Source organism: Nicotiana sylvestris, chromosome 2, assembly GCF_000393655.2.
Source record: "Nicotiana sylvestris chromosome 2, ASM39365v2, whole genome shotgun sequence".
NCBI lineage: Eukaryota > Viridiplantae > Streptophyta > Magnoliopsida > Solanales > Solanaceae > Nicotiana > Nicotiana sylvestris.
Window position 1 is genome coordinate 163183367 of NC_091058.1, and position 23774 is coordinate 163207140.

Here is a 23774-nt window from a genome sequence, read left to right on the forward strand (position 1 = left end):
GACCAGGCATGTTTGATCGCTTTTTGGTCGCTTTTAGGCTTATAAGCGACCAACTTTGGTCGCTTTTTGTGGTCGCTTTTTACCAGATTTCTAGTAGTGTTTGCTACCTAAAACCTACGATTATGCATATGAAAAGGGTGACGTTGTCGATGATTTGCTTTCTTTATACAAATACGTTCACTCTCCAAAGCATACAAGTAACAAGAAAAGCAAATAAGTACAATATATGGTTTTATTTGATGAAAATCAACAATTAAAACTTTGATCAAATAGTACTCGCACTCAAATCACATAAAGGCACGTCCCAATTAGTAATACAAGAAGGGACAAACTTGCACAATGTTCTCAAATGTGTTCATTTTCTAAGCATCAGCTGCAAGATTGATTTGTTTCTTTTCTTCCAGTTTGCTTGCATGTACAGTAAGTAACTCATATTCTACAACCTGCATTTAGAGTCAGTACACAAGTTATCAACAAAATATATAAAATCTGATCATGATCAATCACAAGAACCCCTTCATACAAAAGACAACATCTACTAATTCTGCAATAGGCATCAGAATTTAAAAAATACAACAATGTAGCCAACAAACCCCCCAATAGCTTATGTTTGGTTCCGTATCTTAAATAACTCTGACTCCTCGCTTCCTCATTCTTTAAGCATTCCTCGACCTGCATGAAGTGTAAACCAACATTTGACATATATGGTACTATGTAGTTTATGCTATATGCAATATGCAAAGCAAGCTATTAATCGGAACCTTCAACATGTAATCCTCATAAGATTTGCGTAAAATATAGTAGTATCATTCAGCATCGATTCTTCAAAGTCTTTCGCGTAATACTTCATAGAGTCTTCATCCATCTCCACATATATATTCAAAACATTTTTCACTAAGGCCTGATCTATTTGCTCTCCTTCGCGTTCCTTATCAATCTATATCATGATCACAAGTAAATCAAAGAAACTAATGAAAAATTCAGAGATCAGCTTAAGGTCCTTTAGACTTATTAGTAAACTTACCAAAGATATCACAGCATCTCTCACTCGATCATTCATTTCGCCATAGACCTACAGCATATATGGAACAGTCATTATTCTTTTTTACATGGAAAAAACAGTCGTTATTCGTCAACAAGAATTTAACTGATCCAATGATTTGAAAACTGTAACTAACCAATTCATAGAAAACCAAATAGCTAGTTTCCTGAATAGTAGGGAGCCTCGTTTTAGGTATCAAGCATCTCTCAAGGTAATAAAAGAACCTTAAAAGCCACCAAGTCATGGTTTTATGATTATTCCACCTTTTAAGTAGTTCCTGTAACAAGATTGCGTCTTCCTTTCCCTGGATCGATGGAAGTACCTGGAACAGAGATAGAAGCGGAGTCAGGATTTAAACTTTATGAGTTCTAACTTTTAGGTAGCAATATCAGATATTAGTAACTGGATTCTGAATTTAATTTTTTCTAGAATTTCTTAATACAAAAAGAGAATTTGTACTAAAGCTACTGGGTATGGCCAAACCCGTACTTCGGCTTCTAGCTCTGCCCCTGAACAGAGATCATATCAAGAAAACTGAAAAGAAGTACTAATAGAGTGATCGCTAACAAGCGAATAACAAGCATGTAAAAAATCCAAAAAGAATTCTTGCCTTGGAGGAGACATAATCTTCGATTGTTTTCTTATACTGAGAGTATAGTTTCAGAGCTTCAGGACCAGCTCGATTATTTTTGTCACACATGTTGTATATTGTTCTGGATATTACAATAAGGAAATACAAATTCCAAACTGGAAATAGTAATAACAGCAAACTACAAAGACAAGAAGTGCTAAATTTATAGTAATAAACATTAGTACTAATAACAATAGTCCATAAAGTATAACTACAACAATACTAATAATGTTACTTAAGAAAGTTGACAGAGTGATTGATCAATCAGTGCTGCATTTATTAAACTTATTCGTCAATAAATTTATAGCATTTTTTTTTTCTTTTGTAAATGGACATGCACAATAAAGAGGAAGATTTAGAGCCTGTTTGGCCAAGCTTCTTAGAGGCCACAAGTATCTTTTTCCTCCAAAAAGTACTTTTTTAAAATTTAAGTTGTTTGGCCAAGAGGGAGAAATACTTTTGGGTCAGCAGCAGAAGCAGTTTTTCTGCTTTTGGGAAGAAGCAGAAAATTCTAGCTTCTTCCAAGAAGCAGAAATAGAAGCAGAATATTAATTTATTTAGGACAAAACTATCCTCACTATAAATTTATATTTTCTAAATTATTCCTTACTGATTTAATTTTTCTTTTCATTTTTGTGTCCAGTTTCTACTATTCTTTTAAATTTAAAGATATCATATACATGAATCATATTGTAACTTTCCAAATTCTTTATTGACTTTTAATGTTTTTGATTTTTTCTTTGTGTAATGTCTTGTAACTTTTCAAATTATCTTCTTCTTTTTTTCACACTAAAGCAAATTATCTACATCCTTTTTTGGATTATTAATTCTCTTCTTACAAATATTTATTTATAATTTTTTCTCTTATGGTCTATTAATTTCCGAATCTGTAAAACACTTATCAAATCTAATTTGTGAAAATTACCTACAAATATAAGCAATAAATATATAATTGCATCGCATAATCTATATATTATTGAAAAGAAGAAGAAAAAGCCTCCACATTAAGCCAAGTGGCAGCCTCACAATAGGCCACTTGGCAATTTAGGACAAAGTTAGTTAGGTTAGGTAATAGTTAGTTTTTTTAATTGAAATTTTAAAAAAAGTTATGCATTATGTGTTATTAATAATCAGTTATTCTTTTTGAATTTGAATTTAAACATTCTTAAGTATTTTGTTACGAAAACAATATTTTTTTTATATATATTTAAAATTATTTCTATTTTACGCTCGATGACGTCTTTCAAGTTTGACTCTCATAACATCTTGTTACAGCTACCATAACTATATAAAATTTCATCCGACGATATTCTTCTACCAATAAGGAATTCAACTATTATGCTAATGAGGACATTACTGCAGAGATTGAGGAAGGAGAAGGACCTTTGGTTTTCTTTTAGAAATACAAGGCAAGTCTTCTACTAATATGGAGGCATTGTGTGATAGAATTAGAGCTGAAATTACTGGGAAAGATTATCACGTGTGAGTGACTTTACTTATGATGGATTATTAATAGAGTAGTAATTTATAGAATAGATTTCTAATATATACTGAATGATGTATTTTTATTATTCAAATCATCATGTAAACAATAATTATAAGAATTTGGTGTCTTACGATATATTTAAAATTATTTCTAGTTCAAGCGTAAAATTACTTATATTTTATATTTTAATGAAATAAAATAAAAAATAATAAAAGTGTCTCAAGATAAATATTTAAGCTCATTTTTCTCTTTAAAATAATTATAAGACCTTGGTGCTATCCTTTTTGGTTACTTGACACTCAAAGGAACTTTTTAGAAAGATCTACCAAATATAATTTGTTTATATCAAATGTTGCAAAAAGTACTTCTTAAATAAATTGGCCAAACACAAACTTTTTTTTTGTTTTTTTAAAAATACTTTTGGATAAAGCACTTTTGAAAAAAAAATATTTATCAAAATAAATAGTTTTTGGCAGTTTGGCCAAGTGGACACTTAGCATATATTTCTTGCAACAATAAATAATGCAAGGGAAAATGACTAGAAAGGAAACTGAAATTTTCTCAAAAATATCCAATAAAATAGTTTTAGGTGCGTTTGTAACTGACCCGAACAGGACCAGAATTTGATGCAAAAGGATACGTATATATACGCATGTATTCTTCAGAATTGAATTGGTTGGAACTATTGCCTTCTACAAGGTGGATAAGCTTGTCGATAGCTTCCTCTTGCAATATAGGCCATCCTTCTACAAAACTCAACGGTTTCGCGCTGCCAGTGGTCATGCTTACAACAATATATTAATCCCCAAGATTCTGATAGAGAGATGATGATGGGTGCTAGTGTGAGGTAGTGATACTTCATATATAGTTATTTATACAGAAATTGGGAACTTTGAATTTTCTTCTTCTTATTAATAATTGGGCATGTTCGGAGAAGATTCTAAATTTGAAATTTCTTGATAGTTACAAGATTATAATTTTTGGAACTTAGAGGTTGATGATGGTGGAGCCACCGTGCCCGAAAAGAGTGGATGATATTTGAACAACTTGTCATGAACTCATCGTTCTAAGTCCACTTGCAAGATTTCGCCCCTTAATATAGAAAAGAAAAAAGAGAAACTTTAAGTGTGTGTTTGGCAGTGGCGAAGCCTGAAATTTCATCTATAGTGTTCAAACTTGAAATAGGTAAAAACATATCCGTTAAAGGGTGTTCAATATATGTTATATACCATTAAAATCTAATATTTTACCTATATATACAATGTAATTTTTCGACGAAGGATGGTCAGTTGACCACCCTTAAGGCTATGTACCTTTGCCCCTGGTGTTTGGTATGAGACAATATTTTTCTTGGAAAATATATTTTTGAAAATAAGTGATTTTCTTACTTATTTTTTGGTGTTTGGTTAAGTAGTAGAATATATATATATATATATATATATATATATATATATATATATATATATATATATTATTTAAGCAAACACTATAGAAGACGAAATGGGTAAGGATGGGGAGGGGTGGTAGGTCGGAGTCCAGGGGACAAGATAGGCAGTAGGGGTTGGGGCTGAGTGGAGGGGGTGGAGGCGAGGAATAGGACGAGGAAGGTTAAAAAGGAGTTTTGATAAAATATTATGATAGGAAAGTCATTTTCCTCGGAGTTTGTGAGAAAAATATTTCCCAAAATATTTACGTTAACCAAACATGAAAAAATTAAAAATTATTTTCATTCATACCAAACACACCCTAAGTATTTCATTAATTGAAAAATTATACGATCCATAAATCCATATAAGTTTTCCATTTACATATCAATTATTTAATCATCTTAATCTATATAACTATGTATAACATGAACAATAAGTGCTGATGTGGCACTCTCCTATCCCAAGTTTTCTATTTATCTATTTTCTTAAAATTTTGCACATTTTTTCTTAGATATCTTTTAAAAAAATATTGAACAGTCATCTATTTCAAAAAGTTAATACAGTCGCCTCTTAATTTCCTTAACAATCGCCATTACGGCCTCTTAAAAGTTACTACAACTTATTCATTCCTCACATTACATCGTACTGTTTCAATAAATTCTTTTAAACTCAGTTCTTCCAACAATCCATATACTCAGTGGCAGATTTAGAATTTTAAAGTTATGAGTGTTTGCCGATAAAAATTCCGAAAGAAAAGGAAAAAAAAAATTTAATCGTGGGTACTCTCTCAATATTTATCTAAATAATTTTATAATTATCTATACAAATTTACTAAAACTTATCAAATATAATGGGTGCTTGAGCACCCACAAGAGACAATATAGATATGCCACTGCATATACTCCCTCCAGTCTTATATTATCTGTCATGACTTTCTTGTACGCGCCTCTTAAGAAAAATTAGTTAGGATGTAATTTTGACTACTTTACCCTTATTCATGTCTTAATGTTTAATATTTTTTCATTGAATATTTTCTCAATTTATGTGGCAGATGGTAGAAGTTGTTTGGTGTTTATGAATTGTATTTGTGTAAAACATAATAAACAACAACAACAACAACAACTACCCAGTAAAATCCCATAAAGTGGGGTCTGGGGAGGGTAATGTGTATACAAACCTTAAGTGTTTAAGAAAACAAAGTTGACTTATTGGTATTTGAACAAAATTATTCATGATTTAGGTGTTTGTAGTCTGCAAGGATAGTTATTACATTACAAAAAAATGTTATTGCCGCGGTTTATTTGACGTTTAGCGGCGGCTCCAAACCGCCACAATATGCTCTAACGCGTTTTTTAAAACTGCCAGAATCTCGTGCGCCACAAACGTAAAATGGCGGTTTTGGCTTAACCGCCGTAATTGTTGAAGGTTTATTACGGCGCTTTTTGTTTTGCATTATCTGGCGGTCGGAAACCGCCATTACATGAAAAGATAATGCCATTCAAATTTATTTTTGGTCACAATATATTTTGCATAATACTGTTGTATATCTTCTGCTATTATGGAGCTTTCCAGCTTTATTATTACACTAGATGGGATCAGCCCGGGCTTGCCCGGGCCAACACTTTGGATTAGAGTGTGAGCAATTGAGAAAGTCAGATCATATCTATCAAAGACAATGTATAATAGCGTCACAAATTCATCAAACTCAACCATATACTTCTTATAGCTAAAGAGTGCCATTGGGAAAGAGTTCATTTATAAGCAAGTGACTTGTATGAACGCACTATACATCGCAAAGTTCATCGATGTACAGTTCTAGCCTCAATCAATCCACTGAAGATACATTCTTCATAGCAATTACTGAATCTTTGCATAGAACAGCATGTTTGTAACATTAATGTGAAACAGACAAGATATATAGCAACACTACATTCAGTTTCTTCATGTCAATAAACAAACTGATATGTACAACGTCTAGAGGCCGCTCCAATATCCAAAAATAATACCAATTGCCTTCAAAAACACAAGCACATACTACTGACAACTATCTACGCAAAAAATGTGGAACAGTTTATTAAGGCGGCCAAATATCTAAACTTTGTTAAAAGATCGGTATGATCTGGCAAAATGTTATCAAAATGTGCTTGTACATCGCATACTGTCTGAGCGAACATCACTGGTTCGACAATCTTTACAAAGAATATATTCATTTTAAGAACATTAGTACATCGTAAAATATGGCATTTGAGTTTCTAACCTTGACTGTAGCTTTGGTAGAGTACTTGATTTCCTTTTCCGTTTCTTAGTTGTTTTTGCATCAGTCACAAGTATTGGCTCTTCTTCTATAATTCTGTCGGCACCACTCGCAGATGTTGACTACTCTTCTGGTAGAAACATGGTTAGTTTTTCAGTGTATGACAAAAGAACCAGAGAACCTGCATTTTTGTCTGGTGTTCTGGATGATGACCTTTGTAACTGAATTCTGAATAGTTTATCAGCAAGTAGTTGGTTGATATGGGCAACAGGGAATAACTCATTCTGTAAACAGATAGTAAAAATAATAGATATCATATCAGAGTATTATATTAAGTTTGTTGACCTATGTTACCTGCAATGTTGTATGTGTATGTACCTTAACAGCGGTGATATCATATATCTGTTCAGCTGTCATTGATAATATCCTTTTGCCAAGCCTTTAGACATTGTTGTTGTTATTGTGCCAGTTTCGTCTGTAATTTCTACCTCAAAGTGGCACCTATGATGTGGTATATTGTAAATTATTTTAGTTGAGGTACAATAGATGGCATACAATATCAAATATTGTCAATGATATAACCTTATTAGTAGTAGTTGTTACCTTGGAATTAACATTCGTGGCAGCCTGCAGTTTATGCATTGAATCTCCCTTCTTATTTTGCTCCGAACAAGATGGTTACATTCAGAACAACCTAGCAGGTAAAATCGTTGGAAATGCTCAGGTAGTGAAATTTCTCCTTCGACGTAAAAACTTTCCGCCTGCAAAGTGTTAACACAGAGTAATAATAGAAGGAAAACTTAGTGGGTAAGAGACAAAATGACTTGATTTTTTGTTATTTTTATCCAGGTAAAAGCATGTGAAACAATGTGCATGTTGAAATAAATTGTACACCCGTAATTGTAAGTAGCATGAGTTAAGTGACAGATAATGATACATATTTACGTATAGTTTATCCTACATAACCAAATTATAGATGAGAAAGCAATTTCATCTTTGTCTAACTATAAATAACACCTATTGCACATTAAACAGAAAGAAGAATATTAGATCAATAAATACTGCAAATAACATGAAAGGGAAAAAAGTTTGTTCCACCTCTGAACAAATTTGCTTAGAGCCTATTTTAACTTTGCGGAGGCAATCATTTCTACTTAAGACTCATTTTAACTTTAGTTATGTAATTGAGAGAAACTTTAGATAAGACTTCCAATAATCTATAATGTCGGAAGTAGCAGCGGAATCGTTAATAGTATTAAGTATGGGGTTAAGCAAGAATCGACTTAACAGAAAGAATTTTCACCTTAATCAGGACAGAAAATACAGAAATGAAAACATATAACGAAAACAGCTAGAGTGGATACAGTATTAGCCAAAAATGATTGAGAAGCCACTACGAAATGAATATCCTTTTTGTCACATATAATTGTGCTCATTGATAGGCAGTTGTAGGACAATTTTCAGATGTTCTTTAACTTTTTTCTACAGTAAAAACTAAGGAAAAACTTAAAGGTAAATACTAATATGAATAGTCAGTTAACCATCTGCTCCAACCTAAAATTCATTTGGTAAAGAATTTCCTATTCTTTAATCCAACCCCTATATATATTTCTCCTTTGTATCTTCTTTTCTTCACATACAAGTTTAAAGTACTGGTTATAAGTACACTTCTTACATACAAATTAAACCAACAAAGCAATACTTTTAGTTTCTTGTCTTTTTTAACTCCATTTGTTTTCCAAGTTAGAAGCAATAAAATATCAAAGATGATGATGTCTATATTCAGTTCCTTTGATGCTCTCTCTGCTGAAGTTTTTGGATAAAAGGTCACAGAGCTTACGTAGGAAGGCCAGTGAAGATAAAATTATATATAATTTCACAAATATTTGTAACCAAATACTTATCCAATTTGAACAATTTCTAGTCAGCAGAAATTTTGAAAATTAGGAAAAGAAGAAACCAAAACCTATCTATTTTTTTCCATTACATGTGACTATGATTGTTTTATTTTTGGGTTCTTGCTGATTTGTTGCTCGAAATTAAATTGTAATTTTATGTTAGTTTTGTGAAATTCAAAAATACCTAGAAAAGAAATTGGGATTTCCTTCGACTATCTAACGTTTAGGCTCTTTATTGCTTTGGTAGCCACTTTGCTGCTATTCTGGAGATCATCCATTAATTGAAGTTCTCTGCACCTTCCTATTCAATATGGATGGGCAATTGAGAAAGTCAGATCATATCTATCAAAGACAATGTATAATAGCGTCACAAATTCATCAAACTCAACCATATACTTCTTATAGCTAAAGAGTGCCATTGGGAAAGAGTTCATTTATAAGCAAGTGACTTGTATGAACGCACTATACATCGCAAAGTTCATCGATGTACAATTCTAGCCTCAATCAATCCACTGAAGATACATTTTTCATAGCAATTATCTCCAACTCGTGAACTTAGCCGATACAAAGCTTTATGATAGCACCCAATTTTTCCGATTCGGCGGTTCGATCTATGATTTATCATTCATGGACGTTGATAAGATCCATCCATTTAGCAGCACCTTAGGATGGCATAGCCTTAAAAGTGAAGGGCGAGGTTCAAACGAGGAAAGGCTTACGGTGGATACCTAGGCACCCAGAGACGAGGAAGGGCGTAGTAATCGACGAAATGCTTCGGGGAGTTGAAAATAAGCATAGATCCGGAGATTCCCGAATAGGGAAAAATGTCGACTAATCCGTAGGCGGGGACGAATTATAGTAATTTGTTCCAACCCGAGACATAAACAAAGACAGGGATAATCAGACTTGCCAGAAGAGCCGATGTACAAATAAAGAATCTGTTTTGACATGAAATGGATATATCCATATATCTCTGACTCATATTTACGAGATGATAAAATATGGCAAAAGCTATACCGAAAATTAGTTCGCGTAGGAATGGACGTATTGGTTCACGTAAGGGTGCACGTAGAATACCAAAGGGAGTTATTCATGTTCAAGCAAGTTTCAATAATACCATTGTCACTGTTACAGATGTACGGGGTCGAGTAGTTTCTTGGTCCTCCGCCGGTACTTCTGGATTCAAAGGTACGAGAAGAGGAACACCGTTTGCTGCTCAAACCGCAGCAGCAAACGCTATCCGTACAGTAGTGGATCAAGGTATGCAACGAGCAGAAGTCATGATAAAAGGTCCCGGTCTCGGAAGAGATGCAGCATTACGAGCTATTCGTCGAAGTGGTATACTATTAACTTTCGTACGGGATGTAACAATGAATACAACTATAATGTGTTGTTGACAAAAATAGTTGACCATCCTACCCTCCCCAGACCCCACATCCCATCGGGTTGTTGTTGTTTTTGTTGACAAAAAAACTTTGATATTTTGATCAAATTAATTTCAACCTCAAAAATATCCAATAAAATAGTTTGAGGTGCGTTACAAACTGACCCAAACAAGACCAGAATTTGATGCAAAAGGATACATATATATACGCATGTATTCTTCAGAATTGAATTGGTTGGAACTATTGCCTTCTACAAGGTGGATAAGCTTGTCGATAGCTTCCTCTTGCAATATAGGCCATCCTTCTACAAAACTCAACGGTTTCGCGCTGCCAGTGGTCATGCTTACAACAATATATTAATCCCCAAGATTCTGATAGAGAGATGATGATGGGTGCTAGTGTGAGGTAGTGATACTTCATATATAGTTATTTATACAGAAATTGGGAACTTTGAATTTTCTTCTTCTCATTAATAATTGGGCATGTTCGGAGAAGATTCTAAATTTGAAATTTCTTGATAGTTACAAGATTATAATTTTTGGAACTTAGAGGTTGATGATGGTGGAGCCACCGTGCCCAAAAAGAGTGGATGATATTTGAACAACTTGTCATGAACTCATCGTTCTAAGTCAACTTGCAAGATTTCGCCCCTTAATATAGAAAAGAAAAAAGAGAAACTTTAAGCGTGTGTTTGGCAGTGGCGAAGCCTGAAATTTCATCTATAGTGTTCAAACTTGAAATAGGTAAAAACATATCCGTTAAAGGGTGTTCAATATATGTTATATACCATTAAAATCTAATATTTTACCTATATATATAATGTAATTTTTCGACGAAGGATGGTCAGTTGACCACTCTTAAGGCTATGTACCTTTGCCCCTGGTGTTTGGTATGAGACAATATTTTTCTTGGAAAATATATTTTTGAAAATAAGTGATTTTCTTACTTATTTTTTGGTGTTTGGTTAAGTAGTAGAATATATATATATATATATATATATATATATATATTAAGTAAGCAAACACTATAGAAGACGAAATGGGTAAGGATGGGGAGGGGTGGTAGGTCGGAGTCCAGGGGACAAGATAGGCAGTAGGGGTTGGGGCTGAGTGGAGGGGGTGGAGGCGAGGAATAGGACGAGGAAGGTTAAAAAGGAGTTTTGAAAAAATATTATGATAGGAAAGTCATTTTCCTCTGAGTTTGTGAGAAAAATATTTCCCAAAATATTTACGTTAACCAAACATGAAAAAATTAAAAATTATTTTCATTCATACCAAACACACCCTAAGTATTTCATTAATTGAAAAATTATACGATCCATAAATCCATATAAGTTTTCCATTTACATATCAATTATTTAATCATCTTAATCTATATAACTATGTATAACATGAACAATAAGTGCTGATGTGGCACTCTCCTATCCCAAGTTTTCTATTTATCTATTTTCTTAAAATTTTGCACATTTTTTCTTAGATATCTTTTAAAAAAATATTGAACAGTCATCTATTTCAAAAAGTTAATACAGTCGCCTCTTAATTTCCTTAACAGTCCCCATTACGGCCTCTTAAAAGTTACTACAACTTATTCATTCTTCACATTACATCGTACTGTTTCAATAAATTCTTTTAAACTCAGTTCTTCCAACAATTTATATACTCAGTGGCAGATTTAGAATTTTAAAGTTATGAGTGTTTGTCGATAAAAATTCCGAAAGAAAAGGAAAAAACGTTTTAATCGTGGGTACTCTCTCAATATTTATCTAAATAATTTTATAATTATCTATACAAATTTACTAAAACTTATCAAATATAATGGGTGCTTGAGCACCCACAAGAGACAATATAGATATGCCACTGCATATACTCCCTCCAGTCTTATATTATCTGTCATGACTTTCTTGTACGCGCCTCTTAAGAAAAATTAGTTAGGATGTAATTTTGACTACTTTACCCTTATTCATGTCTTAATGTTTAATATTTTTTCATTGAATATTTTCTCAATTTATGTGGCAGATGATAGAAGTTGTTTGGTGTTTATGAATTGTATTTGTGTAAAACATAATAAACAACAACAACAACAACAACTACCCAGTAAAATCCCATAAAGTGGGGTCTGGGGAGGGTAATGTGTATACAAACCTTAAGTGTTTAAGAAAACAAAGTTGACTTATTGGTATTTGAACAAAATTATTCATAATTTAGGTGTTTGTAGTCTGGAAGGATAGTTATTACATTACAAAAAAATGTTATTGCCGCGGTTTATTTGACGTTTAGCGGCGGTTCCAAACCGCCACAATATGCTCTAAAGCGTTTTTTAAAACCGCCAGAATCTCGTGCGCCACAAACGTAAAATAGCGGTTTTGGCTTAACCGCCGTAATTGTAGAAGGTTTATTACGGCGCTTTTTGTTTTACATTATCTGGCGGTCGGAAACCGCCATTACATTAAAAGATAATGCCATTCAAATTTATTTTTGGTCACAATATATTTTGCATAATACTGTTGTATATCTTCTGCTATTATGGAGTTTTCCAGCTTTATTATTACACTAGATGGGATCAGCCCGGGCTTGCCCGGGCCAACACTTTGGATTAGAGTGTGAGCAATTGAGAAAGTCAGATCATATCTATCAAAGACAATGTATAATAGCGTCACAAATTCATCAAACTCAACCATATACTTCTTATAGCTAAAGAGTGCCATTGGGAAAGAGTTCATTTATAAGCAAGTGACTTGTATGAACGCACTATACATCGCAAAGTTCATCGATGTACAGTTCTAGCCTCAATCAATCCACTGAAGATACATTCTTCATAGCATTACTGAATCTTTGCATAGAACAGCATGTTTGTAACATTAATGTGAAACAGACAAGATATATAGCAACATTACATTCAGTTTCTTCATGTCAATAAACAGACTGATATGTACAACATCTAGAGGCCGCTCCAATATCCAAAAATAATACCAATTGCCTTCAAAAACACAGGCACATACTACTGACAACTATCTACGCAAAAAATGTGGAACAGTTTGTTAAGGCGGTCAAATATCTAAACTTTGTTAAAAGATCGATATGATCTGGCAAAATGTTATCAAAATGTGCTTGTACATCGCATACTGTCTGAGCGAACATCACTGGTTCGACAATCTGTTCAAAGAATATATTCATTTTAAGAACATTAGTACATCGTAAAATATGGCATTTGAGTTTCTAACCTTGACTGTAGCTTTGGTAGAGTACTTGATTCCCTTTTCCGTTTCTTAGTTGCTTTTGCATCAGTCACAAGTATTGGCTCTTCTTCCATAATTCTGTCGGCACCACTCGTAGATGTTGACTCTTCTGGTAGAAACATGGTTAGTTTTTCAGTGTATGACAAAAGAACCAGAGAACCTGCATTTTTGTCTGGTGTTCTGGATGATGACATTTGTAGCTGAATTCTGAATAGTTTATCAGCAAGTAGTTGGTTGATATGGGCAACAGGGAATAACTCATTCTGTAAACAGATAGTAAAAATAATAGATATCATATCAGAGTATTATATTAAGTTTGTTGACCTATGTTACCTGCAATGTTGTATGTGTATGTACATTAACAGCGGTGATATCATATATCTGTTCAGCTGTCATTGATAATATTCTTTCGCCCAAGCCTTTAGACATTGTTGTTGTTATTGTGCCAGTTTCGTCTGTAATTTCTACCTCAAAGTGGCACCTATGATGTGGTATATTATAAATTATTTTAGTTGAGGTACAATAGATGGCATACAATATCAAATATTGTCAATGATATAACCTTATTAGTAGTAGTTGTTACCTTGGAATTAACATTCGTGGCAGCCTGCAGTTTATGCATTGAATCTCCCTTTTTATTTTGCTCCGAACAAGATGGTTACATTTAGAACAACCTAGCAGGTAAAATCGTTGGAAATGCTCAGGTAGTGAAATTTCTCCTTCGACGTAAAAACTTTCCGCCTGCAAAGTGTTAACACAGAGTAATAATAGAAGGAAAACTTAGTGGGTAAGAGACAAAATGACTTGATTTTTTGTTATTTTTATCCAGGTAAAAGCATGTGAAACAATGTGCATGTTGAAATAAATTGTGCACCCGTAGTTGTAAGTAGCATGAGTTAAGTGACAGATAATGATACATATTTACGTATAGTTTATCCTACATAACCATATTATAGATGAGAAAGCAATTTCATCTTTGTCTAACTATAAATAACACCTATTGCACATTAAACAGAAAGAAGAATATTAGATCAATAAATACTGCAAATAACATGAAAGGGAAAAAAGTTTGTTCCACCTCTGAACAAATTTGCTCAGAGCCTATTTTAACTTTGCGGAGGCAATCATTTCTACTTAAGACTCATTTTAACTTTAGTTATGTAATTGAGAGAAACTTTAGATAAGACTTTCAATAATCTATAATGTCGGAAGTAGCAGCGGAATCAGTAATAGTATTAAGTATGGGGTTAAGCAAGAATCGACTTAACAGAAAGAATTTTCACCTCAATCAGGACAGAAAATACAGAAATGAAAACATATAACGAAAACAGCTAGAGTGGATACAGTATTAGCCAAAAATGATTGAGAAGCCACTACGAAATGAATATCCTTTTTGTCACATATAATTGTGCTCATTGATAGGCAGTTGTAGGACAATTTTCAGATGTTCTTTAACTTTTTTCTACAGTAAAAACTAAGGAAAAACTTAAAGGTAAATACTAATATGAATAGTCAGTTAACCATCTGCTCCAACCTAAAATTCATTTGGTAAAGGATTTCCTATTCTTTAATCCAACCCCTATATATACTTCTCCTTCGTATCTTCTTTTCTTCACATACAAGTTTAAAGTACTAGTTATAAGTACACTTCTTACATAAAAAACAAACCAACAAAGCAATACTTTTAGTTTCTTGTCTTTTTTAACTCCATTTGTTTTTCAAGTTAGAAGCAATAAAATATCAAAGATGATGATGTCTATATTCAGTTCCTTTGATGCTCTCTCTGCTGAAGTTTTTGGATAAAAGGTCACAGAGCTTACGTAGGAAGGCCAGTGAAGATAAAATTATATATAATTTCACAAATATTTGTAACCAAACACTTATCCAATTTGAACAATTTCTAGTCAGCAGAAATTCTGAAAATTACGAAAAGAAGAAACCAAAACCTATTTTATAACTATAAGAGAGGCATAAAGAGTAAGGAAATAATTTCAAGCAATTTTTGGTCAGGCAAATTAATTGGGAGTAAGAGCTCCGTAAGTTTAACCTAATAAGTTATAGCATGTTTTTCACTGTACTATCTAACACCATATTTTTTCTAAACCTTTGTCAACGGGAAAAAACTCTCAAACTATTTGAAAAGGAATTCACAAAATTAGTGTTTTGAGTTGGGAGGGGTAGATGGCATCTTATTTCAACATTGTAAAAACTTAAAAACTTTTGAATAAAGTAAAGAATTTCAAAAAAAAATTAAATATTGAAACACTTTTGGAAACAAACACCATCCAATCCTCTGCATTGCAGAAATTGCTGTTGAACCATTAGCAATAATGAAGAAGCTTATTAGCTAAACTATGGGTAGTAAACACAACATTCGAATACCAAATTTATCTCCAGAGATTATTTCTGGTAGAAAATGAAAATTTTAAGCTGTAATAAAATAGCGACAACCCAATTTAAACAATTTGTACGCAACAGCTATTTCAAAAACCAGGAAAATAAGAAAACTGAGAAATTCAGCAATACAATCTGGAGGTTCATACAACACATGCCAACCATTTCGAGTGGCGTTTAGTTTTATCTTCCAGTGTTAACCATTTATTAACTTTCGTGTGTCAACTGTCCTCACATAAGAACGGTAAAGACAGTTACTGAGCAACTCTAGTACTCCAGTAATAAAAGACGCGACCTTATTGTTATTCAGTGAAAGTCCGCTCTAGCAAAGAGTAGTAACCATACCATCAAAACTAAAAATTGACAAACTATAAATCAATGACTTTATTAATAATACACAACTTTAACAAAATAATTACAGTAACTCAATTTTCCCTTTTGGTCTTGGAATAACATGCATTCTAGAGTTTTATTGTGAAAAACTTATCAGTGCATAACCTACAAATGTTGTGCATTACCACTAAGCCTCAGATGACATATGAAGATATAATGAAAACATAAAAATGTAATACTGAAATAAGGATTGCCTAAGGAAACAGATAACATGGTAAACTTTTGGTGTTTTACCAAGAAGAAACTTAGAAAGGAAAAATTAGTAATCAAAGGCATAACAAGATCCAATAGTGGTCAAGATGCCATTGTGAGGTACGCAAAGGAAGGCTGAAACATAGGAAAAATCAGCAATGGTGCGAATGCCATAGTAAAAGTAGTGAAAGAAGAGAAATACATCAAAAGAATATAACTCATAAATGAGAAAAATGTGCTACCAGTAATCCAAAAATAGATAACAATGGGATATGGTCAACTACCATATCTAGACATCAGAGATAACATAATTCATATTTTCACAAAGAATCTTATTGTTGCAGCAATTGGAGTTATGATTCTTTACATTGTAAGCACGGAGAGCTTCCTGAAATTAGGACAAAGGACAACAAGTATTTCTTGAAGCTATCTCTTTATCGAATTAAGTCATTTCAAGATTCCTAAGTAAGTTCAAGTGGATTAGCTTAATCCCTTCGTAGCATAATGCTGAATTTGTCACGAATTAGCAGGGAATAGAGCAAGTTGTTCTTCCTCGTACAAGTCTCATTCTTTGGTTAATTTTCTCGTTCATGTGAAGCAAAAGTTTCAATTTCTCCATAGTAGTACCTTCGTTGACTTTGGGTTCACTAATGACTAAATTGGTCATGTATATAGCTAAATGTTTGTTACTTTACTGACCAAGCAGTCCATCAAAGGGAAGACAGGAAAAACGTAATCGATGATGATGTAAACTATTTGGGAAAAATAGGTCAATAAGAAGATCAGAAGATAATAAGGAACCTGTGGAATACCAGTAACAACAAAATGTATTTCTTTTAATGAAAGCCAACTCTTGTCCTGACCCTATTAGATTTGCTATTATGTTAACGTGTGTGAATGTGCAATAACTAACAAAAGTGTTCATCACAATAAGCCAATTTTCCCAATCATTCTTGAAAATGACTGCATTCTAGAGCTTCATTATATAAAACTTAGATTTAGAGGTTTGTTGAATGAGGTGCATTACCACTAAAGTTGAAAAGATTGTGCCCAAAAAAAAAGAAATTGAAGCACATTGCTTTGATGCAAATACCAAAAAATCTTCAAAACACAGAGTCGTAAGAGCAAAGAACACTAAAAATAATTTTTATATACGAATCCTCATAATAAAATTTATTGAACTGTTATCCATATTGTATAAAAGATACATTGTGTGGCAGTTCTCGGCATTTTATTTTGTAATTTAGTGAACTCACAGTGGAGGTTTGCATAGCAATAGCTGAAACAGATAATATTTCATCGTCAACAGCTACAAGATTAAGTGATGAAGCTGACTCTGCTGACTCTTCATTGTGTATTCGATTAGCATTTGTTTAATCTCATTTATCCTGTAATTCGCACAGGAAATGTCAGACAATTATTTTTCCACAGAAGAAATAACATCTAAATAATAATGTGGTACATTTTAAGCACAATTTGTATTGTACCAATTCCGTAATTCAGTTGCTTGCACATATAGGGGATTGATTAAGATTGTTGAGTTGTATCTTGTTGCGAAACGGGTAACTGTGCATGAAAATTTTGTTAATAACCAACGCGAAACAATAATCCATATGTAGGAACAGGAGCTGCATGAACTTACCACCCTAATATTTTGTGGTACCTATCCGCTTCGCGAGAATAATAGGATATTCTTGTAGTTGTCTCGATGAGGACCAGCATAGACAAACAATAGGAGCGAGAGGAAGCAGAGATTTCATGGAGGTGTTCAGAGAGATGGGAACTTTGAGATAGTGTTATGACTGATAATATGAAGTGATCAGATATTACATGGAAGTCCACGCGTTGTGCCAGCAACATAGAAACCCAAGCGCCCATCATAACTACTTTGTTGCTATCATTGTTAGAGCGTCTACAGGTGTTTTAAGAGAAATTAAAGACTAAAGTTGAAATGACCAGAATACCCTTTTATAGGCAAGCACACATGACGACCTCGACCTGCTTCTCCCGCTCTTCTATATATTAGTAATTGTAATGTTTTGGCCTCCATGATCTATTTAAAATATTTTTACTTCTTTAATGCCACAATTTAATTATTCACATTTACATTCTGTTTATCATCCTTTGTATCCAAGACTTGAGTAATTCATAATAACAATTCTGGCACATATATGAAGAATTAAAAAGACAGAATATTCATTATCGAAGAAGCACAAGTACTCAAAAATTACATCATTAAATGTATCAACACAAAGAGTTACAAATATTTAACATATTGTTGCTTCCATCTGAACATTTCCTTGGCTATGAACTGATGGAGTGCGCCTTCCAATATCTGATGCCTATAGAAAAGAAACAAGATTCGTATAGAATTAATAACCAATAAAGTAACTCGTAATCACTAGTAACTAGTTATATTGATTTTTCTTTTGTGCAGAACACAGTTAATGATGGCCAATATACCTTGGATCATTTTAACTTATTTGAAAGATTTGAGTGATAGAATAAAACATTGTGACACATAACAAGTGCTTTGAAATGAGAATGAATTTAAAGCTGAATAACTTATCAGCAATAATGAGATAGAAATCTCATAGAAGAAGTTAAATGGAAATATAAAATAAGAAAATATATACCTGAATGCCATCAAGTAGGAGGACCAGAATAACTCACTGCAAAAGCTCAAGAAATATTCTGAAACAACAGTCAACACTTTATGAATGTTGCCACACAAAAATAACCAAGAAACCATCAGTTTCAAATTCTTGATGAACTCTACTCATTCATCATGCTACATTCTGTATATCAATCTAGTGATAGTGCAACGCAGGAGCAATCCCAGTAAGTTCAAAAGAAAAAAGGCAAGTTGCTACCCTTAAAAAAGGCAGTGAGTGCAAAGACATGTCTAAGTTAATAATGGCAGAAAAAATTGAATGGACTGATTTTCCTGTTCATCTCTATTCAACATGTTGGTTATGTATTCACAACCCTTATTAAAAACTTTACATTACTGACCCGACAACCTCTTCAAGAAATAATAGATCATCCACAATCTCTTCTCCAAACTAAAAAGGCTTCTGGTAAAATACTATCAAGATCATCTACTCCAAAATAGTGGCACAGCACAGAAATCAAATATTAGTAAACTTCAAAAGGAATTTCTGTCGCCAGGCAATAGACTCTAATGAAAGAAAGAAGTAAGAGAGAAAATGCAGAAAATAGTTGAGAGAAAAATAAAAATGAAGGTAATCTATTTAATCTTTTAATAAGGCATGTATAGCCACAGGAATGAAATTATACCAAGATATCCATGGAAGCGAGCCCATTATGTTTTAATTTGTGCACATACTCAATACAGCCATGGCGTGAAAAAGAAACCACGCAAAGAAACATTGTGTAATAATTTGTGAACATACTCCATATAGCCATGACCTGAAAGAGAACAAATGAGGCAGAGAAACATTAACTTATCAAAATAATATCAACTTTGAACCATTTTTATAAATGTTCACCTAAATGAAAAACAAAATGCTATTTCATTAACCATGCACATTATATACTGCAAATACCTGATAGAGGACATGATTAATTTGTAAACCTATACTACTCCATGAGTCCATGTGTTGACCTGTTAGGGAATACTCTAGTAAAGTTATCCTAAGTAGAAAAAGTCCACTTAAATGGCTAGCAAAGTTAGCGTATGCAAAAGTAATTTTATCCAAGTATTCACAATTAAGCATAAAGTTCAAAAAACACCAAACTCAATTCATGCATCCAACTTTGCAATGTTTGGCTAAAAGCAAAGAAAGTCTACAGGAGCATTCCAAATGATAACTACAATTAATTCAAGTACACTAATTCAATTCTGCAACCAGCAGAATTTCATACTCGCATAAGGATATATAGCAGCAAATGACTATAAAACACCACTCCACACACAGAGCTCTCAATTTACTCAATCCTAAACTAGTTACGGCCGCTACACAATACTCTGTCCTTGCTAATATATCTTTGAACGTCAACTAAGGTTCTCGCATCCCTACACTGACAGACAAGTTCCAACCAAACAAAAAGGACTTCTAGAAAAATTTCAATCACAAAAGGATTCGTTCCTTGCAACACCAGATATAAAATCTAATAGAAAAAATGCAAGCTTATAAGAACAGATCTGACAACTACAGTTACAGGGCATAGCAAAACCAACAACAACACCGTAGATACACAAATACCTATACATACACAAGCAAAAAGGAGAAGGTAATAAAGAGACTTGGTGTGGTTAGCAAAATCATAAAAGACCTGGTAATAACTGGAGAGATTAGGAGCGAATAGGAGGAGAAGTAGTCCCCGCCGATCTGGTGAAACGCCGATCACGATTTGGTAGCATGATGGGGGAGATCGGCAGTATGACTAGGGTTTATTGGGGGAGGGATACAGAGAGAGGTTCTAATTTGTGACGGTAGATGTTTTAGCATTTTCGAGATAAATAAATAAAATATGTTAAAAATAAAGTGCAAGCAACACGCTGTAATTCAACAGTAAACGCCGGGCTTTTAAATTTTTGGTATGACAGACCGAAAGTTGCCCCAATACTTGGTATATTATGAACCGCCACTTCAAAACCGCCACAATATTTCCTTTTTTTTTGTAGTGAATTACTAAGGGTAAAAAAAAAGAAAAAATTAATCAATTTTGTCTTGAACTTCTAAAATGATAAATAATTCGAGATTGTTATAAAATAAAAGTAATGCAGTAAAATGTAAATAAGAAGAGATAGAAAGAAGGGATAAGTATTTTCTTCTTTCATTTTGGTGTATTTTTCTATTGCAATTACATGGCCTTTTATAGGCATAAAGAGTAAAGATGATGGACATAAAGTAGGAAATTTAATCTTTTTAGTTATTCACAATATGAGCATTCAATGTAGCATCCAATGTAGTATCCAAAGTAGTATCCAATGTACAAACTATTCATAACACTCCCTTGGATGTCCATGTAAGATAATGTGCCTCATTAAAAACTTACAAAAAAAATATTGGGATGTACATAGTTATTTATAATATGCATTGCTTGCTGTCTCATTAAAAACCTTACCAGAAAAATCCAGTGGGACAAAACCTTAGTTAAGGAAAAGAGTGCAGCGTGTAGTTACTCCCCCTGATGAAAAATCACTTAATGTCTCGAAGAGGACGCATTCCAATCTTATATATCAGCTTTTCAAATATTGAGGTTGGTAACGCCTTAGTGAACAGATCAGCCAAATTATCACTTGAACGAACTTGTTGTACATCTATTTCACCATTCTTCTGAAGATCATGAGTGAAAAAGAATTTCGATGAAATGTGTTTTGTTCTATCTCCTTTGATATATCCTCCTTTCAATTGAGCTATGCATGCAGCATTGTCTTCATACAATATTGTTGGAATATTCTCTTTCGAAGAAAGACCACATGTTTGTTGAATGTGTTGAGTTATAGATCTTAACCAAACACATTCTCGACTTGCTTCGTAAATGGCTATTATCTCTACATGATTTGAAAAAATAGCAACCATAGTTTGCTTTGTTGAACGCCATGATATGGTTGTACCTCCACTTGTAAATAAATAGTCTGTCTGAGATCGACCTTTGTGTGGATCAGACAAATATCCTGCATCTGCATAACCAATCAATGATGGCTTGGATTCATTTGAATAAAATAAACCCATATCAATGGTCCCTTGGAGGTATCTGAATATATGTTTAATACCATTCCAGTGTCTTTGTGTTGGCGAAGTACTAAATCTTGCCAATAAGCTTACTGAGAAAGCTATATCTGGTCGGGAATTATTGGCAAGATACATTAATGCCCCAATTGCACTAAGATATGGTACTTCGGCACCAAGAAGCTCTTCATCATTTTCATGAGGTCGGAATGGATCTTTCTTTATATCAAGTGATCTCACAACCATCGGGGTACTCAATGGATGTGCTTTATCCATATAGAATCGCTTTAAAATCTTTTCGGTGTATGTTGATTGATGGACAAATATTCCATCTTTCATATACTCAATTTGTAGACCAAGACAAAATTTTGTCTTTCCAAGATCTTTCATTTCAAATTCTTTCTTCAAACATTCTACTATTTTTGGAAGTTCCCCAGGATATTTAAATCATCAACATACACAGCGATTATAACAAATTCAGATCCAGACCTTTTTATAAAGACACAAGGACAAATTGGATCATTCTTGTACCCTTCTTTCAACAGGTATTCACTCAGGCGATTGTACCACATACGACCTGATTGTTTCAATCCGTATAAAGATTTCTGAAGCTTTATTGAACAAGTTTCTCGAAAACTTTTATATGCTTCTGGCACTTTAAATCCCTCAGGTACTTTCATAAAAATTTCGTTGTCTAATGATCCATACAAATAGGCTGTAACAACATCCATTAGATGCATATCAAGTTTTTCTTGCACTGCCATATTTATGAGATACCTGAAGGTGATAGCATCCACTACAGGAGAATATGTCTCCATATAATCAATTCCAGGCCTTTGGGAAAACCCTTGTGCCACAAGTCGCGCTTTATATCTAACGACTTCATTTTTATCATTTTGTTTTCGCACAAAAACCCATTTATACCTACTAGCTTTATGCCTTCAGGTGTTCGAACTATGGGTCCGAAGACTTCACGTTTTCCAAGTGAAGTTAACTCTGCCTGGATAGAGTCTTTCCATTTTGGCCAATCATTTCTCTGTCTACATTCATTGACAGATTTTGGTTCAAGATCCTCATCTTGTTGCATTATTTCAACAACAACATTATAAGCAAAAATGTTATTGATAACAATATTATTTTGGTTCCATCTTTTCCCGGTCGAGACATAACTTATTGATATCTCTTCATTTTCATTATTTTCAGGTACCTGGACCTCCCCTAAGGTCTTATCATTTGTTACGTCTTGGGGCTCTTCTTGAGCCACTACCTCTGTGTTATGTTCACTTTGATCACTTGCTCATTTTCTTCTTCGAGGATTTTTATCTTTAGAACCGATTGGTCTACCACGTTTCAAACATGGCTTAGACTCATTTGCTTTAATTAATTGTCCTGCCGGGATATCAACTCGAATTGGAGCATTAGCAGCTAGAATATGTGACTTAGTCACCCTTGGTAGGTCAGTGAATGCATCTAGCAATTGATTTGCAATATTTTGTAAATGAATAATCTTTTGAACCTCTTGTTCACATTGATTTGTTCGAGGATCTAAATGAGACAATGATAATGCATTCCAATCTATCTTCTTTTTCAGCTGCTTGTTTTCTCCCCCTAATGTTGGATATACTGATTCATCAAAATGGCAATCAGAAAATCTTGCCGTAAATAAATCTCCAGTCATCAGCTCTAGATATTTTATAATAGAAGGAGATTCATATCCAACATATATCCCCAACCT

The 23774-nt window shown here is 33.4% G+C and overlaps 2 protein-coding genes and 2 long non-coding RNA genes across 8 annotated transcripts; all 4 read right to left on the reverse strand.

Annotated features, from left to right (window-relative positions):
• Positions 1-214: 214 nt before the first annotated feature.
• On the reverse strand, positions 215-4194 carry LOC104235400 (cullin-1). Of its 5 annotated transcripts, XR_011405520.1 has the most exons (7): positions 3800-4184; positions 1653-1755; positions 1179-1364; positions 1025-1072; positions 762-937; positions 594-672; positions 215-443 (listed from the first exon to the last, which is right to left on the reverse strand). XR_011405520.1 is itself a non-coding variant. In XM_070168296.1 (6 exons), the coding sequence occupies exons 1-6, from the start codon at positions 3940-3942 to the stop codon at positions 430-432; spliced, it is 573 nt and encodes a 190-aa protein (XP_070024397.1). In that variant the 5' UTR covers positions 3943-4188; the 3' UTR covers positions 215-429. The 5 variants fall into 5 exon arrangements, 4 of the variants coding, with proteins under 4 accessions (XP_070024397.1, XP_070024395.1, XP_070024394.1 ...); XM_070168296.1 differs by lacking the exon at positions 762-937 and having other exon boundaries at positions 3800-4188; XM_070168294.1 differs by having other exon boundaries at positions 215-672; positions 3800-4183.
• A 2459-nt stretch (positions 4195-6653) lies between these two features.
• On the reverse strand, positions 6654-7729 carry LOC138886418 (uncharacterized). Its single transcript, XR_011405145.1, has 3 exons — positions 7444-7729; positions 7219-7341; positions 6654-7124 (listed from the first exon to the last, which is right to left on the reverse strand). It is a non-coding gene; the product is annotated as an uncharacterized lncRNA (long non-coding RNA).
• Positions 7730-13118: 5389 nt separating this feature from the next.
• On the reverse strand, positions 13119-17852 carry LOC138885902 (uncharacterized). Its single transcript, XM_070166900.1, has 5 exons — positions 17825-17852; positions 17594-17682; positions 13942-14099; positions 13716-13839; positions 13119-13621 (listed from the first exon to the last, which is right to left on the reverse strand). Exons 1-5 carry the CDS (start codon positions 17850-17852, stop codon positions 13307-13309), a joined length of 714 nt encoding a protein of 237 aa, XP_070023001.1. The 3' UTR covers positions 13119-13306.
• A 657-nt stretch (positions 17853-18509) lies between these two features.
• Positions 18510-20836, reverse strand: LOC104212780 (uncharacterized). Its single transcript, XR_011405521.1, has 4 exons — positions 20637-20836; positions 19638-19769; positions 18974-19031; positions 18510-18679 (listed from the first exon to the last, which is right to left on the reverse strand). It is a non-coding gene; the product is annotated as an uncharacterized lncRNA (long non-coding RNA).
• Between the last annotated feature and the right edge of the window lie 2938 nt (positions 20837-23774).

Bases quoted from the DNA above. Each gene is read 5' to 3' on its own strand.
- LOC104235400 (XM_070168293.1), bottom strand. From the start codon at position 3,942: ATGACCACTGGCAGCGCGAAACCGTTGAGTTTTGTAGAAGGATGGCCT. The intron at 1,073-1,178 runs GTTAGTTACAGT...TATATGCTGTAG, and splicing joins ATTTGGTTTTCTATGAATTG to GTCTATGGCGAAATGAATGA. The intron at 673-1,024 runs GTAAGTTTACTA...CACTTCATGCAG, and splicing joins GAGATGCTGTGATATCTTTG to GTCGAGGAATGCTTAAAGAA.
- LOC138885902 (XM_070166900.1), bottom strand. From the start codon at position 17,852: ATGTGCAAGCAACTGAATTACGGAATTG. The intron at 17,683-17,824 runs GTACAATACAAA...TACACAATGAAG, and splicing joins GCAACTGAATTACGGAATTG to AGTCAGCAGAGTCAGCTTCA. The intron at 14,100-17,593 runs GTGAGTTCACTA...AACACTTTGCAG, and splicing joins TTGCTATGCAAACCTCCACT to GCGGAAAGTTTTTACGTCGA.